The 26,686-nt window shown below is 53.0% G+C and overlaps 2 protein-coding genes across 2 annotated transcripts in view; both read left to right on the top strand.

The window, feature by feature from the left end:
- Positions 1-1,117: 1,117 nt before the first annotated feature.
- RHOD (ras homolog family member D) lies at positions 1,118-10,804 on the top strand. Its single transcript, XM_025446228.3, has 5 exons — positions 1,118-1,292; positions 5,819-5,906; positions 6,899-7,008; positions 8,774-8,908; positions 9,469-10,804. Exons 1-5 carry the CDS (start codon positions 1,161-1,163, stop codon positions 9,634-9,636), a joined length of 633 nt encoding a protein of 210 aa, XP_025302013.1. The 5' UTR covers positions 1,118-1,160; the 3' UTR covers positions 9,637-10,804.
- Positions 1,154-26,686, top strand: part of KDM2A (lysine demethylase 2A) — a 151,215-nt gene continuing 125,682 nt past the window's right edge. The window contains exon 1 of the mRNA XM_035701596.2: positions 1,154-1,292. The gene's annotated coding sequence lies outside the window, so the exon portion shown is untranslated. The remainder of the gene's footprint in view (positions 1,293-26,686) is intronic.

Raw genomic sequence — 26,686 nt, 5'->3', positions numbered from 1 at the left:
TCCCACTCCTTGTCCCCACCTCTGTTGTAGCTCTTACCACACCAATGTCCTGCCTGTCCCCCATTCTTGGTGTGGGCTTCTCAAGATAGGGACCTCGTCTGGAATGGTTCAGGGTCCCCAGGCCCTCAGGCATTGGTGTTGGTTAAATAGTAAGGATCACTAACAGTGTCACCAACAGTGCACCAGACCCTGCTCTGAGCACATTTTTTTTAGCACATTTTTTAAAAAAGATTTTATCCATTTATTCATGAGAGACACAGAGAGAGGGTCAGAGACATAGGCAGAGGGAGAAGCAGGCTCCCTGTGGGGAGTCTGCTGCGGGACTCCATCCCAGGACCCCAGGATCATGCTCAGAGCCAAAGGCAGACCCTGAACCACTGAGCCACCCAGATGCCCCTGCTCTGAGCACTTTATAGGTGGAAGGTTCCCTCATATTCCTTAGATTATGCCCCAGCCAAAGGTGAGACTGGTGGTCACCCACCCACCTGCGTTGAAACTTCCTGGTGCTGGCTGGGGCAGGGCAGGCCAGACTGGCAGGGCCAGCAACTGACCCATAAGGGCATGCCCTGGTCACCCCGTTCCCACCTGGCCTGAAACATCTGGAGGGAGGATTGTGGGGTTTTTTTTTGGGGGGGGGGGTGCACATTCATTCCTTCACGCATTCATTCATTCATCCAAAGTCACTGGCTTTTTTAGGGCCCACCTGTGCTGGGCACCAGGACCCCAGTTCTTATCCCTACAGAGCTGGCAGGCGCCCCTGGCCGACCCCCACCTCCTCCTTCTTCCCAGAGGAAGTGGCCCAGGTCCTCCCCTTTCCCTGTCCACCCTCCCCCTACACACTGTCACACTGTCATCTTCCGGCTCCCGGTCATCTCCCCATCGGACCCGGTGCCCTCCCGAGGACGCAGGCCGCGTGTGGGACCCCCTCGCGTGCCCCCGGCGCCCGCACTCGGTAGGGGCCCGAGACGGGTCCCCCGAGTGGCCGAGCGGGACGCGGACGGACTGGCCAGCCGGGCCGCTCGCCGGGCCCCGGGCTCTCACCTGGCCCCGGACCCCGCCCCCGCCCCCGCCCCCCGCCCCCCGCCGCGCGCACTTCCTCCCGCCGCCCCGCCCCTTCCACATTCCTGCCCGCGGAGCCGCTGCCGAGCCGCCCGCGCGCGATGAGGGCGGCCCAGGCCGAGGGCGCCGAGGCGCCGTCGGGCGCGCGGTCCGTCAAGGTGGTCCTGGTGGGCGACGGCGGCTGCGGGAAGACGTCGCTGCTGATGGTCTTCGCCCAGGGCGCCTTCCCCGAGGTGAGTGCCAGCCCCCTCCGGCCCCGCGCTCCCGACCCTGCCTCGCCGCCCCGGACGCGCGGCGGGGCGCCCAGCCGGCCTCCCAAGGGGTCCCCCAGCGCAGCGTGGATCCAGAGGCGGTTCTTGCTCCGTAGGCGGGAGCGAGATTTGTAAAGTGACAAGAATGGCACCTACCTGGAATCGTTATCACGGGGACTGACTTAGTAACCTGGGGACCCCGCAGATCCTGAGAGCGCGTGGTGGTACAGCCTGAGCATGGCTAGGAGGGACTGAGGACACCGGAGCCAGACTCGCCTGGGCTGTTGCTGTGCCTTGGACAAATCCCCTACCCTCTCTGTGCCTCTTTTTTCTTTGCTTTTCTTTTTTAAGATCTTATTTATTCATGAGAGACACAAGCAGAGGAGAAGCCGGCTCCAGGCAAGGAGCCCGATGCAGAACTCCATCTCAAACCCTGGGATCATCCCTGAGCGGAAGGCAGTGCTCACCACTGAGCCACTCAGGTGTCCCTCCGTGCCTGTTTTCTCAACCACATAATAGGAATAAGGATGGTGCCCACCTTCCAGAGTCATTGTGAAGAGTTAATACAGGTCACGGGCTCAGCTCTGAGCTTACAGCAGGAAGGACTCACTGAAGTTTCGCAAACATCTTTTCACCAGCTGTTGTGCATACAGCGGCCATGTGGTGGGCTCTGTCTTGGAGGGTCAGAGCACACCAGAGTCAAGTCAGATAGCTTGGTTGGCAGCTCAGCTCTCCTCTAACAAACTGTGTGTCCCTCCGTACCTTGCTTAACCTCTCTGAGCCTCCCATTTCCTCACACAACGTCAGAGGGCGGGAGACCTGAGAGTGGTAGTGAGGTGGAATTAGGTAAGGCTAAGAGACAGCATGTGTTTACCTGGCATGTCCTGGACGCCCTGGGCACATTACCTGTCAGTCCTTGGCTGGTGTGCTCAAACTGCCCAGGCGGGCTCACAGGCACCACGATAGGGGCTGGGCCCCTTACCCTGCCACCTCTCAGCCTAGTTTTGGGAGTCTGTGGGTTGCTTCCAGGGTCTCTTCTCCTTCATGCCTGTCACATCATCCTCCAAACCCCTGAGCTTGTGCAGACCCTGGGGAGTCCGATGGGGAGACAGGAGAGACCAGGCCTGGTAACAGTGTGAGACCTCCCTCTCCACTGTGGCAGCATCCAGCCAACTCTTGCTTTGTGGTTTATGAAGCTGACATCACCTCCTCTGGCCAGTCACATTTTTTCTTAAGTTGGATAGGCCAAGTTTCTGGGCCCTCAGATGCTGCACATGGGAACCTGACAATTATGGCATGGTGGGAAGAGTGCCACAGAGGGACCAGGCCAGCCAGGGTCCAGGAGACCGGCTGGGAGAGGTGTCCTGGGATGGCAAGGCTCATCCTGATTCCAGAGAGGCTGGAACATGGAAACAGGCATCTGGAAGTTGATGGAATGTGTGTTTTGAAGGACAAGCTGGGGCTGGCCAGGGGAAGGGAGGGCATGCTTATTACCAGGGAGATGGACTTGACTTTGTATGGGCTCTTCATCTTTTTGGGGACCCCTCTACCTCCAGGTACAAGAAAGAGCTCTTCTTTTAAAAGAATCACAAAGTCCAGGCTGCAGAAAGGCCTCATTTTACAGGAGGGAAAACTGAAGCTTGAGAAACAGCCTTGCCCTGGGATGCACGGACCAGGAGTGGCAGTGTAGGTCAAGAGCCCAGATCTCCCCACCCTTGACCAGGACACTCTCTATGATCCCTAGTACTCTACCTGCCAGACCAACCTTCTGCTCCTACTCCTATACTCCTCCTCCTGGCAGGCCTCCAAGCTCAGAGAACCAGCAGCTAGAATACAGAGTCCCCCCAAAGAGCTGGGATTGAAGGGTTCTGAGTGACCCTTATCTGGCTGTGGCCCAGCCTCAGTTCAGAGCAGGGGAGCAGAGTAGAGAGAGCTCCTAAGGTAGAGGGAAGTCCAAGCGGGACACCAGCCTCTGCTTGGTCCTTGCTGACATTTGGGTCCGCAACCATTCCAAAGTCCAGGGGTCCCACAGAAGGGTGGGAACAGGAGCAGGCAGGGAATACCAGCCCTACCTTCCAAAACCAGCTCAGTTCCTCCTGGTCATATAGGAACTAAGGGTGTGAAACCCCTGACTCTCCTTTCTTGAACTATGTTCTCCTATCCTTTAATGATCTGTCTGTGAGCCCCATGAGGCCAGACACAAGCCTGAGTCACCTCTGCCTTGGTCTAGGTCAGACCTGCCCTGCCTTTCTGGCTAAGGATAGCTCAACAGATAAGATTAGGCACTTACTGGTCAGAGTGACCCTGCCTAGTGGTTCAAAGAACACAACAGAATGTATAGACAAAGTCTATGGCAGGGAGGGTTGTGAGCAGGGAGTCATAGGAGCAACCCAGCCCCTTAGTCTGGAATAGGGCTTTCCTGCCCACTCCTGATACCAGTGGCTAAGAGAGTTGGTGACCTCAGGAGAGCAAATGGCTTGGAACAGAGCCAGGCCTCTTGAGCCAGGAAGACTGGCCTCCATTCTTAGCCAGCTGTCCAGTGTGTCACCCTGGGAAAGTCATTTCCCTGCTCTGTCTTCATCCCTAACCCTAACCCTAACCCTCTCCATCAGGAGAATGGAGATAGTGCTAACTTCCCAAGGTTACAGGGATCAGACACAGTACAGGTAGAGGGCTATGCACAGTAGATCCCTAGAAAATGTGGATGACAGTGTCATCTCCACAGATGTTTGCAAAATACTGACACATGTCTCCCAAGAGCTTCGTGGCAAGCTGCCCTCCACCTCAGATCAGGAGGGGTCCTGCCAAAGGGGAGTGGGTAAGTGGAAGCTCAGCAGGTGTCAGTCCCTTCCACGGTGACAGGCTAGGGCAGGGCACACCACCTGTAGGGATGGACGGCAGTTGGCATGTACACTGCCCCTGGTGACCAGCTTTCTAAGCAGTGAGCATCTGTGCTGGGCCTCACCTGCCAGCCAGTCTCTCCTATCACACTGTAAAGGGCCACTCTTCTCCTTTAACCAGTGAGGGGACAGGCCCAAGGTTACACAGCTGGTGAGGGCCAGAGCCAGTTCTAAGCCAGGAACATCTGATCCCAAAGCCAGTATTCTAGCCACTATGTCTCCCGCCAGGCAAAGGACCTGAGAGGAGAGGCCTGGGCAGGCAGGTGCTGGGGAGGTAGATGGAACCCTTGTCTGTACCTACTAATAGAGAGAGTGACAGCTGGCTAGAGTCCAGGGCGGATTGAGCCCCTATCCCAGGGCCATCCTCAACTTCTCTATCTGCCCACTCCAGGACTCACCTTTTCTGTACCCTCCCCCTGTACCTCCCCCTGTACCTTCCACAGTGGCTTAGAGGACCACACTGACACACCAGGAGCCCAGGGGCTGACTGTGAGTGCCAGTGGGCAGGCCGGCAGGCAGACAGGCTTGAAATCCTCCTGAGTCAGGGCAGGTGTGGGCCCCATCTGGTATAGGAAATGGGGAGGACAAGGGCTCCCCATGCTGCCACCCCACTGACCAACCCTGAGCAAGTCAGCGAGCCCTGGGGACCAGGCTGTAGCTGGTCCAGCATGCCACTCCAGCAAAGGGCTTTTGTTTGTGATAGAGTTTTGAAAACCTTCTCACTTGTTGCTCAGACCCTATGTGTACAAGTTCCCCCTTCTCATTCCTGCATTTTGTCTCATACAAAACCCATCCTGTTTCCATTCATTCAGCCTTTATGAAGACGGAGTACACTCAGGCTCTTGGCCTGGAGTGGAGGGGCTTGTGGCCTGAGTGACTTCCTCCTGATACCAAAGAGGGAAAATGAGAAAGGCAGAAATGGAGAGGATGTGGGAAGGGATCCAGCAAGGCATCCTGGGGAAGGTGGCACGGGGCAGGGGTCTTGGTTGGATTATGAGAGGTTGGGAGGCCCAGGGACCCCCAAAAGCTACAGGCTCCCCAGAGCAGATAGCAAGTCTTGTTTATTACTTGCTCTCCAGTATCCAGGACCAGAGAAAGTGCTGTTTACTGAATAAATAATGAATAAATGAATGAATGAATGAATGAACAATCAAACAAACAAATGTAGGTTAATGTCATGCCAGGAGGAGGGGACAGCATGAAGGAAGGCTCAGAAATGGAACAGTCCCCCATCCAGGGGGACAAAGATAAAAATAACAGTAGCCGTCATGTGTAGAGTGCTTATTTTGTGCCAGGCTCTGCACAGAGCTCTCACTGAATCCTTACAGCAACACACTGCAGTAGGTACTTTTAATATTCCCACTTTACAGTTGAGAAGGCCAGGGAGATGCAGTGCCATGCTGGGGCAGAGAGCTAGGAGGCAGGAGGCGGCAGCTCTAGGCCTCCTTCAACCCCACTGGCTACCTACTTCCCAGAAACTCCCTTAGCTGTCAGACTCCCGAAGAGGGGCGGTGCTGCAGGCGTCTGAGGGCTCTGGCCTGGGCACTGGGGCCCACCCTGCTTCAGAAGCTGTCCTCACAGCCTGCACCTCGCCCTCTTCTTCCTCAGAGCTACACCCCCACTGTGTTTGAGCGGCTCACCGTGAATCTGGAAATGAAAGGCAAACCCTTGAACCTCCAGATCTGGGACACAGCAGGTGGGTGTGCGGGGCCACAGGAGGGGCTGGGCAGGAGGAGGAGCCCCACGTGCCCAGGAGCCAAGCCCTACTCCCTTCTGAACCATGGTCAACCAATCTCCAAGGGACAGGTGTTGGCCAGGATTAGGGTCCCTGGGAACCTGAAGCTTCTTTGCTTCTGCGCCTTTGTCTGTCTGCTGCCTCCTTCAACCAACAGAGGGTAGCAAGCAATGCCCTGGAGACAAGGGGGGATCCAGAGCTCTCTTCTTTCGAGGGGTGAACTATTCCTGGTCTCCTAGGCATTCTACCCTGGCTTTGGCTTCTTTTTTTTTTTTTTAAGATTTTATTTATTTATTCATGAGAGACGAGAGAGAGAGAGAGAGAGAGAGAGAGAGAGAGAGAGAGGCAGAGACACAGGCAGAGGGAGAAGCAGATTCCCTGCAAGGAACCCAATGTGGGACTCGATCCCAGGTCTCCAGGATCACACCCTGAGCCGCAGGTGGCGCTAAACCGCTGCACCACTGCCACCGGGGCTGCCCCTGGCTTTGGCTTCTGTAGGATCTACCTGACCTTGACTTGACCTCTGCCCTCCAGCTTCCTGACCTTACCTACATAGGGTTCAGTCAAATCCACCCCAGAGCTGAAAGGTAACCCCAGGGTATCCTAGCAGCCCCCTTACTGGGTTAAGATGCCTTTGTCCAGGGCCCTACCTGCTTCTAACTCCTCACCACCCAAGCCCAGGTCAAAGCAGGCTTCTCACCAATGGCCCCAGTCCCTGTAGGCTGGGCCTCTGCCTTCCTTGTCCCCTACTCCTTCCAGAACAGGGCTATCTCAGCAAGTAGTCTCACCCAGACCAGGGCTAACACATCCCACGGGCAAGCCAGGGGGAAGTGTTCACGTGGAATGGCCACCTAAACACCATGAGGCACACAAGCAGGCCCTGACCCAGGCTCAGATGACCTCCCTGATCTTGGGGGAGATCTGAAGGGAGTGATCACCCCCACTCTACCCAGGGCAAGTTGACTATGATCGCCTGCGGCCCCTGTTCTACCCTGATGCCAGTGTCCTGCTCCTCTGCTTCGATGTCACCAGCCCACCCAGCTTTGACAACATCTTTAACCGGGTAGGTACTGGGGGATTGGGGAGGTACAGCCCTTATAGCCAGGCCTGGATGATATCAAGTCCAGCAACTTTGGTGTGTATATGGGGAAACAGAAGACCAGAGCAGGGGCAGCAACTTGCCAGAGGTTCCATAGAGATTCAGTGGCAGAGTTTGGACTCAAAATGCCATGGCTCTTTCCATCGTGACACCTACCTGAGGATGCTGGGTGACCCAGAGGCCCCAGCATCTCCTCAGGCTGGGCCTGCCTGAGGTTGCATGCATGGTCAGCTTCTGGCAGCTCTGTGTGACTGCTATCTTTCAGCAGCCTCCCAAGATGCCCTCCCCACCCCCACCCCCCCGGTATGTCAGGGATTCCCAAGGCTGCTCACTGCTCACAGGTGTCATGGACATAGTCCCTTGAGTTGTTCTGCTCCTACACCACTGCTCCAGGGCCTCCCTGTGAGTGGCATGCAAACTGTGCACCAGGATTCCTCAGAGTGCAACTGGTGACAGGATTAGCAACATTAATCACAGCAATGATAGTAATATTTATTGAGAACTTACCTTGTACCAAACACTGTTCTGGGCACTTAGACACATTTACTCATCTATTCCTGGTAACCTGATGGAGCCAATAGTAGTATTATCCCCAGACTGGGAGTGGAAGAAACGTTTTGACCAGAGCAAGTAGAATGTGGACTTGCCACCTTCCAAGATGAGAAGGAGCAAGTGGGGGATGAGGTGAGAAATGAAGGCCTGTTAGACATCTCAGGGGAAGGCCAGGTAGGCATGGAAGTCTGAGTGCAGCTTCCAGGAGAGGGCCAGGCCCGGCTGGGCAGATCCATTTAGGAACTGCTGGTGGGGAAGAGCCTTGAACTTGAGAAAGTCACCTGGAGAGAACCAAGAGAGCAGAGTCCTAGGGCAAAGTGCCAACTAGGTTATAGAAGAGGGAGAGATCCTTGCCTGGTGCCAGGACTCAGGCAGGATAAAGGCCGAGTGTTCACTGTTAGATCAAACAAAGTGAAATCACAGTGAAGACCATTCTCAAGCACAGTTTTCTGGAGGGGTTAGAGTATGGGGAGTCAGCCCAGGATCCCACTTGGGCCTCATCTGGCTCCAGAAGCCAGGCGGTTTGATGCTGGTTTTTTCTGAGCAGACCAACTCAGTAGGCATGCATTCTGGAAATACAAATTCCCTGTCTCCAGATTCTAGACTCTCCAGTTGTTGTCCAGGCTGAAGTAACCAGGCCCTGGAGCCTCACATTCCAAAGAGCAGCTGACACAGAATAGGAGTGGTCCCTCCACCAGGCAAACAGCTGCTCCAACCATTTTGCAAACTGCTTTATTTTTAAAGGGTGACTTATTTCTTTATATATTTCACCCAGTTGGGAGGCAGTCTTGGGGGCCCTTACCTTGCAGAGTGGCAGGATTCTAGCCTATGTGGGTGCAGGGCTCTGGGCCCCAACCCTGGGCTCAAATCTTGCCACTTCCAGTTGTATGATCAAGGCCAGGTTATATAGACTCTCTGAGCCTCAGTCACTGCATCTGTGCAATGGGATTGACGATAGAACTTGCTTCGTAGAGACTTGGGGGAATTGATGAGTTAGTTCATAATGTAAAGTCTTAGAGCCCAGCACAGAGTAGTAATTCTCCCTAAATGTTGGCTGCGCTGATTATCTTTGCTGGAGTCTGCCTGGGGAGCAAGAGGGTGGCCCTTTCTCCCCATCTGCAGAAAGGGACAGCATCCAGATGGCTAACACAGCCCCACACTGCCACCCTCCCCACAGTGGTATCCAGAGGTGAACCACTTCTGCAAGGAGGTGCCCATCATTGTTGTGGGCTGCAAGACTGACCTGCGCAAGGACAAGTCACTGCTGAAGAAGCTACGGAAAAATAGGTTGGAGCCTGTGACCTACCACAGGGTAGGAAACCCAGCCCAGGGGTGAGGGTAGGTCCTGAGAGGGGGAGCTTCTGGGTATGCTGATCCCGTCCAGCCTCTGAGCAGCTCAAGGCATCCAGCACACTCAGAGGGGTGGGTCAGGGTAGGGGTCATCTTGGAATGGTTGGGCTTAGAAGTGGCACCTAGAATACTCTCAAAGGTTCTGCCTATGAAAGGCAGAGTAAGTAATGTGCTCATTCAGATAATCCTACCCACCTGCTTCACAGATAGGGACCCTGAGGCCTGGAGAAGAACCCTAGTTCTTTAGTCTACAGGCCCCTCTGTGCTACATGCCTAGGAAGTAGGTTAGTTGGTGCCTTGAGAGGCAGGGACCCATCCTGGAACTGAGGCAGGAAATCCAGTGAAGCCATGAGACTGCTTGGTCAAGCCAGGGGGCAGGAGATGTGGGTGTCCTAGAAAAACTTGCCTTCCAGTTTGGTCCTGGAGACTCCCTAGGACAGCCAGGAGAGCTGTGGGGAGGCAGGATGTGAGGCCACGCAGAGGTCTCCGCCTCAACATAGCCCTATCTACTCTCTCTGTTAGGGCCAGGAGATGGCGAGGTCTGTGGGTGCAGTGGCCTACCTCGAGTGCTCGGCCCTGCTCCAAGAAAACGTCCACGCGGTCTTCCAGGAGGCAGCCAAGGTAGCCCTCAGTAGCCGCAGTCGCAACTTCTGGAGGAGGCTTACCCAGACCTTTTGTGTGGTGATCTGACATCCTGAGGCCCTCTCTGTCCCAACCACCCCAGCAGCACAGGAAAGAGCTGGGCATTGAGCTGCCCACTCGGCCGGGCTGGACCCAGTCCCCAGACCGTGATCACCGTACTACACCTCAAACAGATGGACACCACCAAGGCCGGGTCCCCAACCCTGGGGCTTCGATCCCTGGACTAGAGCATAACCCCCCTGAGGCCTGAGGAAGGGGGTTCCAGAGCCTGTCAGCCCTGTGGAGGGCTCATCCTGGAGTCCTTTACAATGACTACCAGACTCCCCGCTCCCAGCCTGGACCACACATCCAGAAGAGCCTGTTCAAGCCTGGCGCCACCTCGCTGCTGTCACAGGGCTGCATGTTCAGGAACAGGCAGTCCTAGGACCAGGGCCAGAACACACACCCTGCCCCTCCTCTCTCCCCCCCCGCCCATCCAATAGTGACCGTAACAACTAAAACATCACTTGTCAGTTATGTCATGCGCTTTGCTTTACACACATGTTCCACAGCAGATGAGAGTCCACCACATGTAGGCACTGGAGTGGGACTACCTGGATCCAAGCCTGGCTTTATCACTTTAGGACCTCGGGCAAATTACTTGAACCCTCTGTGCCTTGGTATCCCCATCTGTGAAATGGGACCAATCATAGATGATGTCATGGAGCCTTTAATGAGTAAGAACATCATGAGACACATGCAAACTGCTTAGCAGGTGCCTGGCCCACAGTAAGTGCTCACAAAAGGTTCACAAGTGTTATTTTTATGTATGATAAATATATAATATTGCATAGATGTAATATACTGAATAATATTATATTAGGGTTTTCCAGAGAAACAGAACCATGTAGAGCCAATAGGATGTGTGTAGAGAGAGAGAGAAATTGTGAGGAATTGGCTCACAGGAGCACAGGGGCTGGCAAGTCTAAAACCTGTAGGGCAGGCTGGAGATTCAGGTCAGTTGATGTCGCAGTCTTGAATCTGAGTTCTGCAGGGCAGCAGGCTGGATACTCAGGCTTTCTGTGCTGCTGACTTGAGCCAGAATTCCTTCGTCAAGAAACCTGTCATTTCTCTTAAGGTCTTCAACTGATTGGATAAGGCCCACCCACAAAGAACCAGCCACAAAAACATACTCCTTCAGTTTCATTAAAAACAGTTCAGGGAAAAAAAAAAAAAACAGTTCAGGGGCACCTGGGTGACTCAGTGGCTGAGTGTCTACCTTCAGCTCAGGTCGATCCCAGGGTCCTGGGATCAAGTCCTGCATCGGCTTCCCACAGGGCGCCTGCTTCTCCCTCTGCCTGTGTCTCTGCCTCCCTCTCTATCTCTCATGAATAAATACCTAAAGGAAAGAAAGAAAGAAAGAAAGAAGAAGAAAGAAAGAAAGAAAGAAAGAAAGAAAGAAAGAAAGAAAGAAAGAAAGAAGAAAGAAGACGAAGGAAGGAAGGAAGGAAGGAAGGAAGAAGGAAGGAAGGAAGGAAGGAAGGAAGGAAGGAGAAAGAAAGAAAGAAGAAAAGGAAAAAAAAAGTTCCAGGGTGACACCTGAGTGGCTCAGTCAGTTGAGTGACCAACTCTTGATTTTGGCTCAGGTCATGATCTCAGGCTGATGAGATCGGGGCCCACATTGGGCTCTGGGCTCAATGGAGGAGTCTGCTTCTCTCCCTCCTTTTCTCCTCCTCCCCGCCCCCCCCCCCCCATGCACACATGCTCTTTCTCTCTCAAATAAATAAATAAATCTTTGGCTCAGTCAGTTAAGCATTTGCCTTCAGCTCAGGTCATGATCCCAGGGTCCTGGGATCGAGCCCCACATAGGGCTCCCTGCTCAGTGGAGGAGTCTGCTTCTCCCTCTCCCTCTGCCCCTGCCCTCAACTCATACTTGTGCTCTCTCGTGCTCTCTCTCTCTCTCAAATAAATAAAGTCTTAAAAAAGTAAGAGGGTACCTGGGTGGCTAAGTTGGTTGAGCATCTGACTCTTGATTACAGCTCAGGTCATGATCTCAGGGTTGTGGTATCGAGCCCCATGTCAGGAAAGTGGAAAGTCTGCTTGAGATTCTCTCCCTCTCCATCTGCCCCTCCCCATACTCATGCTCTCTCTCTCTCTTTATCTCTCTCAAATAAATAAAATCTTAAAAACAAGAAAAGAAAAGAAAAACAGCTCAAAGGAGGGATGCTTGGGTGGCTCAGCCAGTTAAATCCAAGTCTTGGTTTTGGCTCCAGCCATGGTCTCAGGGTGGTGGGATTGAGCCCTGCACCGGGCTCCATGTTCAGCACGGAATCTGCTGGAAATTCTCTCCCTCTCCTCCTCCTCTGCTCCTCCCCCGCTCCCACTCACTGGCAGATGCACTCACACTCTCTCTCCCTCTCTTAAAGTTAAAACAGCTCAAGGGAGGGACCACTTCATAGGCCACGTGGCTGGCTCAATTGGTAGAGCATGGGACTTTTGATCTCAGGGTTGTGAGTTTAAGCACCATGTTGAGTGTAGAGATTTCTTAAAAATAAACCTTTAATAAAAATTTAAAGAAAAGAAGACAAAGATAAACAGCACAAAGAAGAGACTGCTTGTGCCAGGTGAGGGCTCATGCCTTGGGTTACAGAGCTGAACTGAGACAGGTGAAATGATGTTATTGGCCTGCTCCAGAAACCCCGTGTGGGTTACAGGCTCCACTCCAGGGTTTTACTATAAACTGCTCAGGAATGGGAAATAACTTTTCCTGGCCTAGATTTCTAGCCTGATTGCTCCTCCCTGTCAAGCATACACTGTGCCCAGGATGTTCCCTATTCTTCCCTTTCTGCCCTCCCCAAGCCCAGCTCAGACAGCTAATTTCCCCAAATATATATTCCTTGAGCCCTGAGAGTAATGTTGCTATGATGCTTTTCACAGTGACTCCTTGCACAAGATCTCAACTTCCGTGAACTCAGGATCCTTGTTTGCTTCATCTCTTTGTCCCTGGCCCCTAATTGAGGATGTGGCTTGGCCTTGTTGGCACTGAGTGTTGCATCTCTGGAGTCAGTAGCAGATCTGGGTTCAGATGTCAGTGCTGCCATTTTCCTTAGCTATGTGATTTTTTAAGAGTTACAGTCTTCGAACTTCAATATCCCATCTGGCACATGGGGACAATCATATCCATCCTACAGGGCTGCTGTAGGAAGGAAGTGACAAAAAACTTGTCAGGTGCCTAGTATAGTGCCAGCCAGAAAGAAGGATGCAAGAACCATGGGACAGATTTGCAAGAAGAATAGCTGGGCTGGACAGAATGTCCTATACTTGAGGGTGAGATGCTGAACAAGAGATCAGGAGACACAGGTGCTGGCATGGGCTCCTTCCCTGAGATAACCAGGGACTGAGTCATCTATTCCTTTAGCCTGGTGTCTCAGGAGTTCTCTGGTGTGCCGCACACTATGACAAGGGCTAGGGATATTACACAGGGAACCATGGTCTGTGCCCCTCAAAGCCAGGTGTGTTTGCAATACCCTGGAAGAAGCACAGAGGAGGGGTCCCAACCACTTGTCACCATGTGTCATGGTCCTGTGTATCTCCCCACTGGATCACCAGCTCCCCAAGAGCACAGACTGGGTTTGCTGGAATCCCCTGTGCTTCAAGGTATCTGGATAGAAGAGGATCATGGGTGAGTATGGGGGATGATATGCCCCATCATGGTGACCTGAGAGCCCAAGATGCTGTGTCAAGTCTTGCAAGGCAAGCAGGACAAAGGGATGTGGGGCCAAGGGGGCTGACAGAATGAACAAGAGGGTAGGAGGAGTGATGTGCTTGGTCCTGGGAGGGTCTCTGTCTTCTCACCTGACAAATGGGAGGAATAAGTTCCAGTCCTTGCCTTTTATTTCTTATGAGTGTTCTATCGGGAATGAGAAGATTAGATAAACAGGTTTAGTGATTAAATTTGTGTGTCAACTTGATTAGGTCATGTTTCCCAGTGGTTTGGCCAAACACTAGCCTAGATGCTGCCTCAAAGGCATTTTGTAAATGTAATTGACATTTGAATCAGTAGGCTTTGAGTGGAGCAGGTGACCCTGTGTCATGTGGGTGGGCCTCATCCAATCAGTGGAAGGCCTTAAAGGACAGGATTCCTGGTCACGTGGCCAGAGGAGGACTGAAGTTTGACTCAACTCTCCCTGAATCTCACCCAGGATGCATGCAAGGAGGTCAAAGTCAGAGAAGAACTGCTCTCTGAGCTGAGGGGAAGCAAGATGGGGGGTAGGAAGATGGAAGATACAGTGGTGTGCAGGGAAGGGGCTTCTGGGGCCACTGAATAGGGGGGAAGTGGGCACATGCCCATCCTCATGGTGCCCCGCAGGGGAGCAGCTGAGTCAGGAATACACGTGTGCTTTCTCTCTGCCCCACGCTGCCTGTGGCTGCCCTCTTTTACTTTCTTTAAGAGCTTGTCACCGTGTGGCACGGTCCTGTGGGTCTCCCCACTGGACTGCCAGCTCCCCAAAGCACAGACCAGGTTTGTTGAAATCCCCTGTAACTCAGACAGTGCCCAGCATATAGAAAGCACTAGAGAGATACACATTGCATGAGTTGAGGTTCACACCAGGTCCTGCCTGGGTTACCACGTCAACTCCCCGCCTTCCTCCTCCTCATCCCCGCAGGCACAGCCGTGCTCCAAAGCACTGATCCAGTCTCATTACATCACCTTGAGCCTCCTGCCGCCTCTCAACCCAGGGAAGGTCGTCCAGCTTCCCCAGCTGGGGACTTGGGCTCTCCTGTACCTGGCAGCCACCCTGCCCTGCCCTGTCTCACACCCGGACCCCTGATGCCCAGCCACACCGGGGAGTACCGCAGACCAGTCCTAGCCTCCAATCCTTTGCTCAGGCTCTTGGCCCACCTCGTCATGCCCTTCCTCCCCATCACTGCCAGTTCAAATCCTCCTCCATCCCTAGATCCTTCAGAATCCAGCTTGGACGCCACATTCGTTCATTGCCCAGGAAGTCTGTGGACCCCATCAAGCAAGCACCCCATAGGGTCCGTTGTCTTTGCACAGCCCCTTGGCCAAGGAACTGGGCTTTGCTTCCCTGCTGTGCAAACAGCTGGATTGGGCTCCTTAAGACGACAGTCTGGTGGTGGGCCAGGCAGGATGGATGGCTGGAAGAGCAGGGGTGGGAGTCGGAGACCAGTTCGGCTGCTGCAGGCATCCAGACACGACAGAGAAACAAGCCCGCACAGGTCAAGGCTGGGTGACTTCTGGCCGCGAAGCCCAGGCGGTGGCATGGTGGACTGACCGAGGGAAGGGTGGGGATGCTGAAGGTGAGGGAAGAATGCAGGCCCCACCCCTGCGTGAGAAACTTGGAGAAGGCGAGCCCCTTGCCCGGTGGGTGGTGACCCTGGGAGAAGGCACGGCCATCCCAGGTGTCCCAGGAGGACACAGTGAGTGGCAGCCCTTGCAGATGCCTGGCTGAAGACAGGGTTGTTATTATGGGCTGTTCTCCTCCTCCTCAGCTGCTAAGCCCCCCTCTTTCAATTCCCTACACCCTCTCCGGGCAGGGCGGGGGCCAGACTAGTGGGAGCCAGGGGAAGACACAGCCCAGAGGCCAGCAGGGGCCAGAAACCACAGACCACAGTGTCTTCATTTCTCCATACCGCCTCCATCAGCCTTGGGGTTGTCTGCTGGGAAGGCAAGGGGGGTGGGGACCCCGAGTCACCTCCTCCAGAACAGGCCACTCCCTGGCATCCTTGGGCGGGAGGGTGCGGCACACTCAGTGAGTCACGAAGCTTCCCTCTCTCGCTCCGCCTGTGCGGTGCCCTGAGTCCCACGTCTGGGTGCCGGGGCGGGGGGGGGGGGGGGGGGGCGGGGGGGGAGGAGGGTGGCCAGATCACCCGACTCTGGGCCACTTTCTTGGTTTTCTCTGGCCTCCTTCGGCTCCTGGGGGCCTTTCCTTTGGAGGATGAGAATTCATGGCCCCCAGGAAGTCATCTCCAAGCCACTGGAGAGGGAAGCAACGAAGCCTGAGAGCAGAGGGGTAGCGAGACCCACAAGGAGTGGGACAGCTGACTGGCCACCCCACGTTCTAGGGCTTGATCTCCAACAAAATGCTTCCCTTAGCAGATTGGATTTGGCCATCCTCCAAGGGAAGGCAGGAGGATGGGCTGGAATTTCCTGGGGGCTCAGCAGTGGAGACACCAAGCCTGGTCCAGTGCCGATCACAGGGCAGACACTCAATGTGTTTGATTAGGAAATACATATTGGCTGTCTACCCTGTGGGGTCCCTGTTCTAGATACTGAACACCAAGTGGGGTCTGGGGGTGGGAATGAGCAGAATTTGGTCCTTGCCTTCCAAGCCACCATACTCCATCCTCCTTGGGAGTTCCAGTGCGGACACAACCAGTGGGGGAGGGAACATCTGACATTCACTTGCAGCCTGCTTCTGCCATTGAGATAAACAGGAGGGGAGCTGGGGTTGGGGTGGGGATGTTGTTGAATGACAGACACACACAAAGAGTTCTCCTTCCCACCCACAAATCTGAAACAGTTGTTCTAGGATGCGTGCTCCTATCTGCCCACCAGAAAAGCATCACAGAGTGCTGTCTGGCCAGGTACCATAGGTGACATTCTGCACATCCTCACTTCAGAGAAGAGGAAACAGTTGCAGAAAGCTAAAGAGTTGCACCAAAAGCAGTGAATGTTTGGGGCGCCTGGGTGGCTCAGTTTGTTGAGCATCTATCTGCCCTTGGCTCAGGTCATGATATCATGGTCCTACGACCAAGTCCCACATCGGGCCCCCTACTCAGTGGAGAGCCTGCTTCTCTCTCTGGCTCTACCCCTGGTTTGTATTCTTTCTCTCTCTCAAATAAATAAATAAAATATTTTTTTAAAAAGCAGTGAATATTAGAGCAGGGCTCCTGGACACAGGGAGGGACTCCCAGCCCAGGCTCCTTAGCTCCCCTGGGCATTGGGCAGGAGGCTGGACCTCGACCAGCAGAGGGCAGCAGGGTCCAAGAAGAGATGCCTTTCCCCTGGACAGGGGAGGCTGGCAGGAGGCCCAGGAGTGGACACCTGTCCCATCGCCCCCACCTGGGGCACTGTGGGGCACCACCTTACTCCCAGCAGCCACCACCCACTAACTATGCCCATTCCAACATTTTATGGAAGAAAAAGTAGGCTCAGAGTGGCCAGGTGACTTGACCATTCAGTAAATCTGGGTGGACTTAAAGTGAAAATCATGCTAGGGTTCTAGCGTCAGAATCTAGGCTTAGGCTCCCAGCCCAGCACTTATGCTTCACAGGATTACGGTCAAGCGTGTGGGCTGGAGTGAGATCAAAGAAGGCCATCCACCGAAGCATTTTTTATGGGGCCACGTAGCCCAGGCTTGCTTAATTTCCTCTGTGCTACACCTGGGGAAGCAGACGGGGTCTCGGCCCCTGACTTCCTCTCCCTTGACCCTACCCTAGAATTTATAACATAGTTGTCGGAAATGATCAAAATACTTCAGAACTTCAAGGAACCCCAAGGGAGCGCTCCCAGAAAGGAAGGCACTGTGGGCTGGCACTGGGGGGGGCGTGCCCCACGTGACCAGAGTATCCTGGGGGGTCTGGTGGGAGGAGGGAAGGGAGGAAGGGGAGTATCTGGCGGGCCTTGGCATCCTTCCTGCTGGAGAATGACCCCAGGTGGAGCCCCAGACCCTGTGATGGAGGTGGGAGGGTGCTGGGAAAGGTCAGTGGAGTGGAGGCTGTCTTCTTCCAATGCTCCCACCCACCTGATGAAAGCACTTTATCATGTGACAAAGGGCTGCCTCCACAGGGCAGGGCTCCCCGCTGGCCCATCCCTCAACCTCAGACACCCAGGGCTCTCCAACTCTTTTCAATTCCCCACCCCTAAATAGAAAAGAGTGTTAGACACTGTTGTCCCGGACCTTGTGCCTGGATTCATGGTGCGCAACTTCCCATTCACCTCACCTTTATTTCTGCCCCTAGCCCGGGCCCGGGACCACCCTGACCACTGGGTGCAGGGGAGGATGTAAATGCCCCCGTGGTCCCAGTGGTGATTTGCGGGACACATCATGAAAAGCTTCTCTTTCTGGTCTCGCTGTCCCCACTTCCTCCTCCTGCTTCCTGGGATCTCCTCCCTAACTAGTTTTTCTGTTTCCTGAAGTTGTTGTATTTGTTTGTTTTGCTTGCGTATTCATTCATGCACTCTACTATCCTTTCCTGAGCACCACCCAGCCCAGTCCCTGGACTGCCCCCCCACACACACCCGGTTTCTTGATTCTGTGTGCAGCTTTACGGGGAGACAGCACTCCTTCCTCTCTGGAAGCTGGACCACCCAATGGCCCAGGTGCCCCTTATTTGGAATTGTTAAAGGGAGTCTAGGAATCAGTAAACTAGAGAAGAAAGGTTTTAGAGAAGGAAAAATTCTGGCTTTCTCCCTGACATTTTTGGTTTCAGACACATTGATTTATTATCAGATTAAGATCAGTGAGTGGGGTCTCGGCTTCCTGCTCTGTAAAGTGGTGATAGTACCTCCCTTGGCGCTCCACCTTGATGGTTGCAATAGATCTTGTATGGGAGGACTTAACACAGCACCTCATGAGTGCCCCGCAGATGGGAGCGTAGTGGGTGTTCTAGGGAGGCCACTCTGTCCTTAGTGATGGCCCTGAAGCAAAGAGCCAGCCTGGAGGGCACTTCTGCTGCAGACCTTGCAGGGGCTGCTAAAGGGCCTTTGGGGGCAGGGGAGGAGATGGAAGGGAGTGTTGTTCCTCACCTCCCACCACTCCAGTCAGGCGGAACCTCTTAGGACTCACCTCAAGCACCTGCTTTAGTGGATCTATTCACTACCAGCTCAATTAATATTCCCAATGACCCTATCAAGGTGGGTGCTCTTAACACAGATGCAGAAAGGATAAGACCCCCTGAGATTTGAACCCAGGAAATCCATGTCTCAATCGCTACACCTCACTGGCCCTTCCTGCCCCCAAAGACCTTCCAGGTGTTCCCTCCACACACACCCTGGCCCGCTGAGCACCCTGCCCGCCCCTCAACTCCTCAGTTCAGATGGCCACATCCAGTTCACCACCCAGCAAAGAGATGGAGGAAGTGTTTGAGGCAGGCAAGGCAGGTGTACCGCAGAAGAAAAAGAAAAGGTGAAGATAGGAGAGAAGGCAGAGACAGAGAGAGGGGAGAAAAAAAAGAACAATTTTGGAATAATTTGATTTTTATATTAGAAATTAATCAAAGTGCTTTACCTTTGAGATCTTCCTCCTCTATACCCATAGCCCTCATTTATTTTTTATTTTGTTTTTTTTTAAGAGGTTATATATTTATTCGTAAGAGACACAGAGAGACAGAGACACAAGCAGAAGGAGAAGCAGGCTTCCTGCGAGGAGCCCGATGTGGAACTCGATCCCCAGAACCTGAGATCACACCCTGAGCCGAAGGCAGATACTCAACCGCTGAGCCACCCAGGCATCCCCCCTCCTTTTTAAAGATTTTATTTACTTAATTGACAAAGTGAGAGCACAAGCAGCAGGGAGGGTCAGAGGTAGAGGGAGAAGCAGAATCTGCGCTGACCAGGGAACCTGACACACGGCTCCATCCCAGGATCCTGGAATCATGACCTGAGCCAAAGGCAGAAAACCAACTGAGCCACCCAGGCACCCCTTTTATTTTATTTTTTAAAAAATAGGGACGCCTGGGTGGCTCAGCGGTTGGGCGCCTGCCTTCAGCTCAGGTCATTATCCTGGAGTCCCGGATTCGAGACCTGCATCAGGCTCCCTGCGGGGAGCCTGCTTCTCCCTCTGCCTGTGTCTCTGCCTCTTTCTCAGTCTGTCTTTCTCATGAATAAATAAATCTTTTTAAAAAATTTTTTTAAATTAAAAAATATATTTTTATTTTTTTAGGATTTATTTATTTATTTTTATTTATGATAGACACAGAGACACAGGGATCCCCAAAAAATATATTTTTAAAGTAATCTCTACACCCAATGTGGGACTCAAACCCACAACCCCAAGATTGAGTCCACATGTTTCACCAACTGAGCCCCTATTTAATTAGGAGAAAAACATTGGACAAACTCCACCTGAGGGACATTCTACGAACTACCTGTCAGGTCCTCCTCAAAACTGACAAGGTCATCAAAAACAAGTGAAATCTAAGAAACTATCACAGCCCAGAGGAGCCTAATGAGACGTGACTGCCAAATGCAATGTCGTGTCCTGGATGGGATCCTGGCACAGAAAAGGTCATTAGGTAAAAAGTAAGGAAATCTACATAAGGTATGGACTTCAATTAATAATGTATCAATGGGGATCCCTGGGTGGCTCAGTGGTTTGGCGCCTGCCTTTGGCCCAGGGCTCGATCCTGGAGTCCCGGGATCGAGTCCCACATCGGGCTCCCTGCATGGAGCCTGCTTCTTCCTCTGCCTGTGTCTCTGCCTCTTTCTCTCTCGCTATGTGTCTATCATAAATAAAAATAAATAAATCTTTTTAAAAATAATGTATCAATATTCAGGGACACCTAAGCATCTGCCTTCCAGCCCAGGGTGTGATCCTGGAGTCCCATGATTGAGTCCCACATCGGGCTTCCTGCAGGGAGCCTGCTTCTCTGTCTGCCTATGTCTTTGCCTCTCTCTCTCTCTCTCTGCGTCTCTCATGAATAAACAAAATCTAAAAAAATAATAACGTATCAATATTCATTCATTACTAGGATTGTCTGGTTGGCTCAGTCAGTAGAGAGGGACTCTCAAGGTCATGAGTTCATGCCCCATGTTGGGTATGAAGCCTACTTAAAAAAAAACAAACTAAAACAAAACATTGGTTCATTACATTGTAACAAATGTACCAGGCTGGGATGCCTGGTGGCCAGCAGTTGAGCATCTGCCTTTGGCTCAGGGCATGATCTTGTGGTCCTGGGATCAAGTCCCACCGAGTCCCACATCGGGCTCCCTGCTCCCTGCTCAGCGGGGAATATGCTTGTTCCTCTCCCTTTGTTCCTCCCCCCCCCCCCCGCCCCACTCATTCTCTCTCTGTCTCTCTCTCTCTCTCTCTCATTCTCTCTCTCAAATAAATAAAATCTTTTAGGAAAAAAAAAAACATTTACAGGGATCCCTGGGTGGCGCAGCGGTTTGGCGCCTGCCTTTGGCCCAGGGCGCGATCCTGGAGACCCGGGATCGAATCCCACGTCGGGCTCCCGGTGCATGGAGCCTGCTTCTCCCTCTGTCTGTGTCTCTGCCTCTCTCTATCTGTGACTATCATAAATAAAAAAAAAAAAAAAAAAAAAAAACATTTACAAAATTAATCCAAGTAGTCACCAGGAGAAATCTTGTATTTTTTTTTAAAGATTTTATTTAATCATTCATGAGAGACACAAAGAGAGAGGAAGAAACACAAGCAGAGGAAGAAGCAGGCTCCATGCAGGGAGCCCGACATGGGACTCGATCCCAGGTCTCCAGGATCACGCCTTGGGCCAAAGGCGGGCACTAAACCATTGAGCCACCCAGGGATCCCCAGAAATCTTGTATTGATTGGACATCCTATTATGGGTGCTGGGGTGAGGGCCTCATGGTCTTTCAGCTGAGAGCCTCTAAAGACGCTGTCAGAGCTGGAACCCTCTGTGCCACGACTGGTGTCTAGATGACAAAGTCGCAGGGGTTTAGCGACATCCCCCCAGGGCCTCCCTCTGAGGCCTTTAATGCTCATTAAATGCTGGTGGGCTATCTAAGCTTGAAGTGTCCCACCTCCAGGCCAGGACAGATAAATGGGTGCAATTCACGCTGACTTGTGAAATTCAAGTTCCAAACTGAAGCAGAGACCTGAAAGAGCCAGGGGAGACCTCCTGAGGGTTAAACAAACAGAAGCTGGCTGCTGACAATAGAAATGTAAACAGCCCCTAATGGGCTTGCTCACACGGTTTCACTCTCAGACCAGACGTATCTGCCCAAGCCCAAGTTCCCTGACCCCAGGAGTCTGGGGAAGCCAGGACACAGCAGTCAATCATTCCGTTTCAAACCAGATCTAAGTACTTTGTCCCAGACAAACTCAATTCGGAGCCCCAGGGCCTGATCCCACCCCTGAGCTGACAGCCAGCCCTAAAGACCCCTAGTTGTCAGGACCCAGGACAGCCCTCCTAAGGTCTTTGGGCTGTGGGCAGAACAGCTCCCAGGGCCCGTCCAAGCTCACTGGCTCCTCTTTCCACCCCTCTGCTGGCCCCGTCAGCAGAAAGGATTAGGGCAGGTATTAAAATCCTGCCTGGGGATCCCTGGGTGGCGCAGCGGTTTGGCGCCTGCCTTTGGCCCAGGGCGCGATCCTGGAGACCCAGGATTGAGTCCCACGTCGGGCTCCCGGTGCATGGAGCCTGCTTCTCCCTCTGCCTGTGTCTCTGCCTCTCTCTCTCTCTCTCTCTGTGACTATCATAAATAAATAAATAAAAATTAAAAAAAAAAACCCTGCCTGGGGGGCAGCCCTGGTGGTTCAGTGGTTTAGCGCCGCCTTCAGCCCAGGGTGTGATCCTGGAGACCCAGGATCGAGTCCCACATTGGGCTCCCTGCATAGAGCCTGCTTCTCCCTCTGCCTGTGTCTCTGCCCCTCTCTTTCTGTGTGTCTCTCATGAATAAATAAAACCCTTTTAAAAGAATAAAAAAATAATAAAACCCTGCCTGGGGATGTCTGGGTGGGTCAGCGGTTTAGCACCACCTTTGGCCCAGGGTGTGATCCTGGAGCCCCGGGATCGAGTCCCACATCAGGCTTCCTGCATGGAGCCTACTTCTCTTCCTCTGCCTGTGTCTCTGACTCTCTCTGTGTCTCTCAGAAATAAATAAAATCTTAAAATAAAATAAAAGCCTGCCGGGAGGGGTGGAGACTGCAGGGCCTGTGTCAGGGAGGCTGAGCAGCTGGGGCACAAAGCACAGCTGTCCACTGGTCAGCAGGGGCCCTAAACGCCTGCACTCAGTAGGCCCGAGCCCCTCTAAGCCTTTGGTCGCAGTTTTACTCGGTGCAGCCTCACAAGGGCAGTAGCCTGTGGTCACCTGTGCATGGGACTGGGCCCTGGAATGGAGGGTTGCGGTGGTAAGGGAAGAATTTCAGGTTGAGCTGAGCCAGGCAGGGGGACCCTGGAGAATTTTTGCATCTGGGCTGAGAGTAGAGCAGGGCAGAACAAGAACCACAGGCAGGATGGAGGATGCCCAAGTGTATATTCAGGTTGAAAACTAGTCAGGGTCAGGATTGAGACTCTTCACCTAAGGAGCAAAGAAAGGCCCAGCTCGTGCCCCCAGCCTGGCTCCCTTCCCCTAAAGTTGCTCTGTCAGCTCCCACCAAGTACACACCTGACACCTAGGACGTCAGCATCACTCAGAGCTGGGGGCAAGCCCCAGGACAGATCTCCCCTTGGGAAGGAACCCTGGCCCCACAGTCATGTATCCATTTTTTACGAGAGGTTCTGTCCTAGTCCCACAGGCTGCCCTGACTCCTGCAGACTTGGCCACCCTGCCTGCCACAACTCCCTCCTCTCTTGCCCTGGGAGGCCAGCTTCTGCCCCAGTAGGATCTCCAAGTGGGAGCCTACTGGGACCCAAGGGAGACTGGGCATTGCTGTACCTCTGAGCATGTAGTAGCCTTCCTGAAGCAGGGCCTCCCTCTGCTGTCTGCCCTTGGCTGCAGCCCCTGCACAAACCCAGCCCACCTGGCCACAACTGCCGAGGGGAATACAGAAAAGGCACCTTAGGGGTGCCTGGCTGGCTCAGTATGTGGAGCACGTGACTCTTGATCTTGGGCTTGTGAGTTCAAGCCTCACTTTGGGTATAGAGATTGCTTAAAAACAAAAAAAAAAATCAGAAAGAAAGAAAGAAAAAGAAGAAAGAAAAGAAAGAAAGAAAGAAAGAAAGAAAGAAAGAAAGAAGAAGAAGAAAGAAAGAAGAAAGAAAGAAAGAAAGAAAGAAAGAAAGAAAGAAAGGAAGGAAGGAAGAAAGAAAAGGCACCTTAGCCTTGGACTCTCAGAAGTGAACAGAACTTCAATTTAACACACTTGACAAGCCCACCTTTGGGAACCTCAAGACGAAATAAAGCTTGAATTGTGCACTCCAAAGTACCTCCAGAAGGGCAGGCACCCTGAGAGGAGCAGCTCTTTATCTGGTGCATCACCACAGTACCCGAAGAGCCACAGCGTCACCCAGGCACAGCTGAGCTGTGATGGCTCAGGGCTTCGTCCAAGAGGATCGCTGTCTTCAGACTTGTCACAAGACTATGAGCCCCCAGGCCCCATCTGGGCCCCTGAGAACACATCGCTGCCAGCTGCTGCCTGAAACTCAATGTCCTTATGCAAACATAGGTCAAAGAGGACAATGGACATGGGGTATTTCTGGCTGATGATTCTAGCACTGCAGCTCATTTGTGTTAACCAGAACCTGCTGAACCTTGCAAGGAGAGAGGAAGGGGCATGAGTCATGGGCAGGCCTGACTGCTGGCCATGGAGGAGGCAAGTGGCCTGGGCCTGGGTGCTGAGTGAGTTGGAGCCAGCAGGCAGGAGGGAGGTGTGTGTGGATACGGGCGGTAAGGATACGGGAGGATCCTTTCCATGGCAGGATCAGGCCATGACATGCTTCCCATGTCCTCCTCCATTCCCAGGCTGCTGTCACGCCCAGCCACAGCAGCTGTCATCTCCCTCCATCATTTATTGTGGCTCTTTGATCACCTCCACTGGACTGTGATACTGTTTGAGAGAAAGGGCCAAGTCTTCCTCACCCTTTGTAAACCTAGTGCTCTCCAGCACCTGACACAGTGACTCCCATCTTGGCAGGCAGCAGGGCCAGTCCTTCTTCTACCTTGCAGTGCCCCCCCTCCCCCTGTCTGCTGTGCAGGGAAATTTCTTCCCCACTATGTTCATGCACTCACTCAGGCCTGGCCATCAAGTTCACTTTCCTGGGAGAAGCCCTCTGCAGCCATCTGAGCAGCCAGCAGCCCTCTGAGAGTTTCCCAGGTCCTGGGATCTAGCCACATCTGGCTCCCTGCTCAGTGGGGAGCCTGCTTCTCCCTTTGCTGCTCCCCCTGCTTGTATTCTCTCTCTCACTCACTCTCTCTCAAATAAATAAAATCTTAAAAAAAAAAAAAAAAAAGAGCAGGAACACGACTTCACCTGTATTGTTTTTCAACCTATTTATCTAAGCAATCTCTACACCCAGTGTGGGGCTTGAACTCATGACCCGGAGATCAAAAGTCACATGCTCTACCAACAGAGCTAGCCAGGCACCCCAATAAAAGTTCTTAGGGCATCTCTGGCAGCCACTGAAGGCTGGGGAGGCCTGTGAGATGCTGCTACCTGGCAGGCCTCCACTCTCCTTGCCTCATTCCTCCCTGCTTTCTAAGCCAACCAGGCTGTCCACGCTCAGGCTGGCTCCTCCTGGGGTGGGGACCATGGCATAGCAGGTTCTTTTTCCAGATGGACTTCCTTTACCACAGCTACCAGTTCAAATTCAAAATCCATCATGCCTAAAAAGCCTGAGTGAAGAACATCATGCAAGTCTAAGGATGTTTTCTCTCTCAGAAACTGACTGCTCTCCTCTGATGCCTGCCGTCCCTGTCACAGCTCTCTCAGAGAACCCAGAGAACTCTCCCTCCACTGCAATCCACGGCCCCGAGGCCAGAAGGTTCTGCGCTAGCCTGCCCATGGCTCCTCAGCTGCCCACATTCTGTCTCTGCCCGAGGGCTACTTCAGCTGCTAACTCTGCACATACGGAAGATATGAAAGTGCTGGGGAGCTCATGGTCTCTGGAGGCCATGTCAACCAATGACAGACGGCTGCTGGTGGGTCAATGAAGCTTTGAGGCCTGTTCTCTGCTGTGTCTCAGAGGCCCCAGCCAGGCTCCTGTGACCCACTGTCATATCTTGCTTGATGATGCACCTTTGGCTAGCCGCCTTCTCTTCCTTGTCTTATGTTCTGACTTTCCTATCAGGACTTCTAGGACCACTACCCACATAAACTACTTACATTTGAATCCTTGGTTTGGGTTTTGCTTCCAGATAAACTCAGACTAGGAAATGCTCACTTAATTACCCTTAAGACCAGAAACCTGTCACACTTGTCCTTCTATCCCCCGTACCTAACCTAGCACACAGTATCTGGCACATAGGAAACTAAAACGGTGAACCAACCTGTGGTTTTTCTGAATTATGCTTTGGACTCCACATCCACAGAGGAATCTGACAACATTATCAACCTTTAGTCAACAGGATTGGACTCTCAGATTTAGTCGGAGTTCTTGGTCACAAGCAAGAGATACAAACTCCAGCTAACCAAAGCAGAGAGTAATGTAATTGCAGTGTGTGTGTGTGTGTGTGTGTGTGTGTGCGCGTATGCTGGTGGAGGTGGCTCTCAGAACTCACTGGGGGCTGAAGAAACACGTATGGGTTGGTGGGAAGCCAGGGAGCTTCGCCTGGCTCAGGAGCAACATCCTGAAAGAATCTGCTGGGTCAAACCTAAGTCACAAGCCACACACACACACACACACACACACGCACACGCACACGCACACACACCATCCGCCAAGACTGCATCAGATGAGGTGGAGGAGGGCTGGCCCCTTCAACTTCCACAGAAGGAAGACACCATACTCTCCCTTGAGACCACACATGAGGCCTCTCGAACCCTTTTTTTTTTTTTTAAGATTTTATTTATTCATGAGAGACACAGAGAGAGAGGCGGAGACACAGGCAGAGGGAGAAGCAGGCTCCACGCAGGGAGCCCGATGTGGGACTCCATCCCAGGTCTCCAGGATCACACACTGGGCCGAAGGCAGGCGCTTAAACTGCTGAGCCACCCAGGCATCCCCTCTCGAACCCTTTTGAGTAGAGTTGGATGAGGACCACCAAAAAATGCAGTATTCATCAGCCTCTCTTCATGCTTTTACTCCCACTCTCAGGGTGAAGCTTAGACTATATTAGTCACTGCCACCCTCCTCATTCCATGCCCTCTGCCACATACTGGTCTTTCTCTGCCTAGTTTCCACTCCTCTTCTCATTCCTCCATCACTGCCTCAGTCTACTGTGTGGCCGCCAACCCTCCCCATTATCAGCCTCTGGCGACTGCTGACCTGGTGCCCAGCGCTGGTGCCTGATGCTTGC

Source organism: Canis lupus, chromosome 18 (assembly GCF_003254725.2).
Source record: "Canis lupus dingo isolate Sandy chromosome 18, ASM325472v2, whole genome shotgun sequence".
Lineage (NCBI taxonomy): Eukaryota > Metazoa > Chordata > Mammalia > Carnivora > Canidae > Canis > Canis lupus.
Note: the sequence above shows the minus strand (reverse complement) of the source record. Positions and strands in the feature narration are given on the sequence as shown.

Bases quoted from the DNA above. Each gene is read 5' to 3' on its own strand.
- RHOD (XM_025446228.3), top strand. From the start codon at position 1,161: ATGAGGGCGGCCCAGGCCGAGGGCGCCGAGGCGCCGTCGGGCGCGCGG. The intron at 5,907-6,898 runs GTGGGTGTGCGG...CACTCTACCCAG, and splicing joins CCAGATCTGGGACACAGCAG to GGCAAGTTGACTATGATCGC. The intron at 8,909-9,468 runs GTAGGAAACCCA...TCTCTCTGTTAG, and splicing joins AGCCTGTGACCTACCACAGG to GGCCAGGAGATGGCGAGGTC.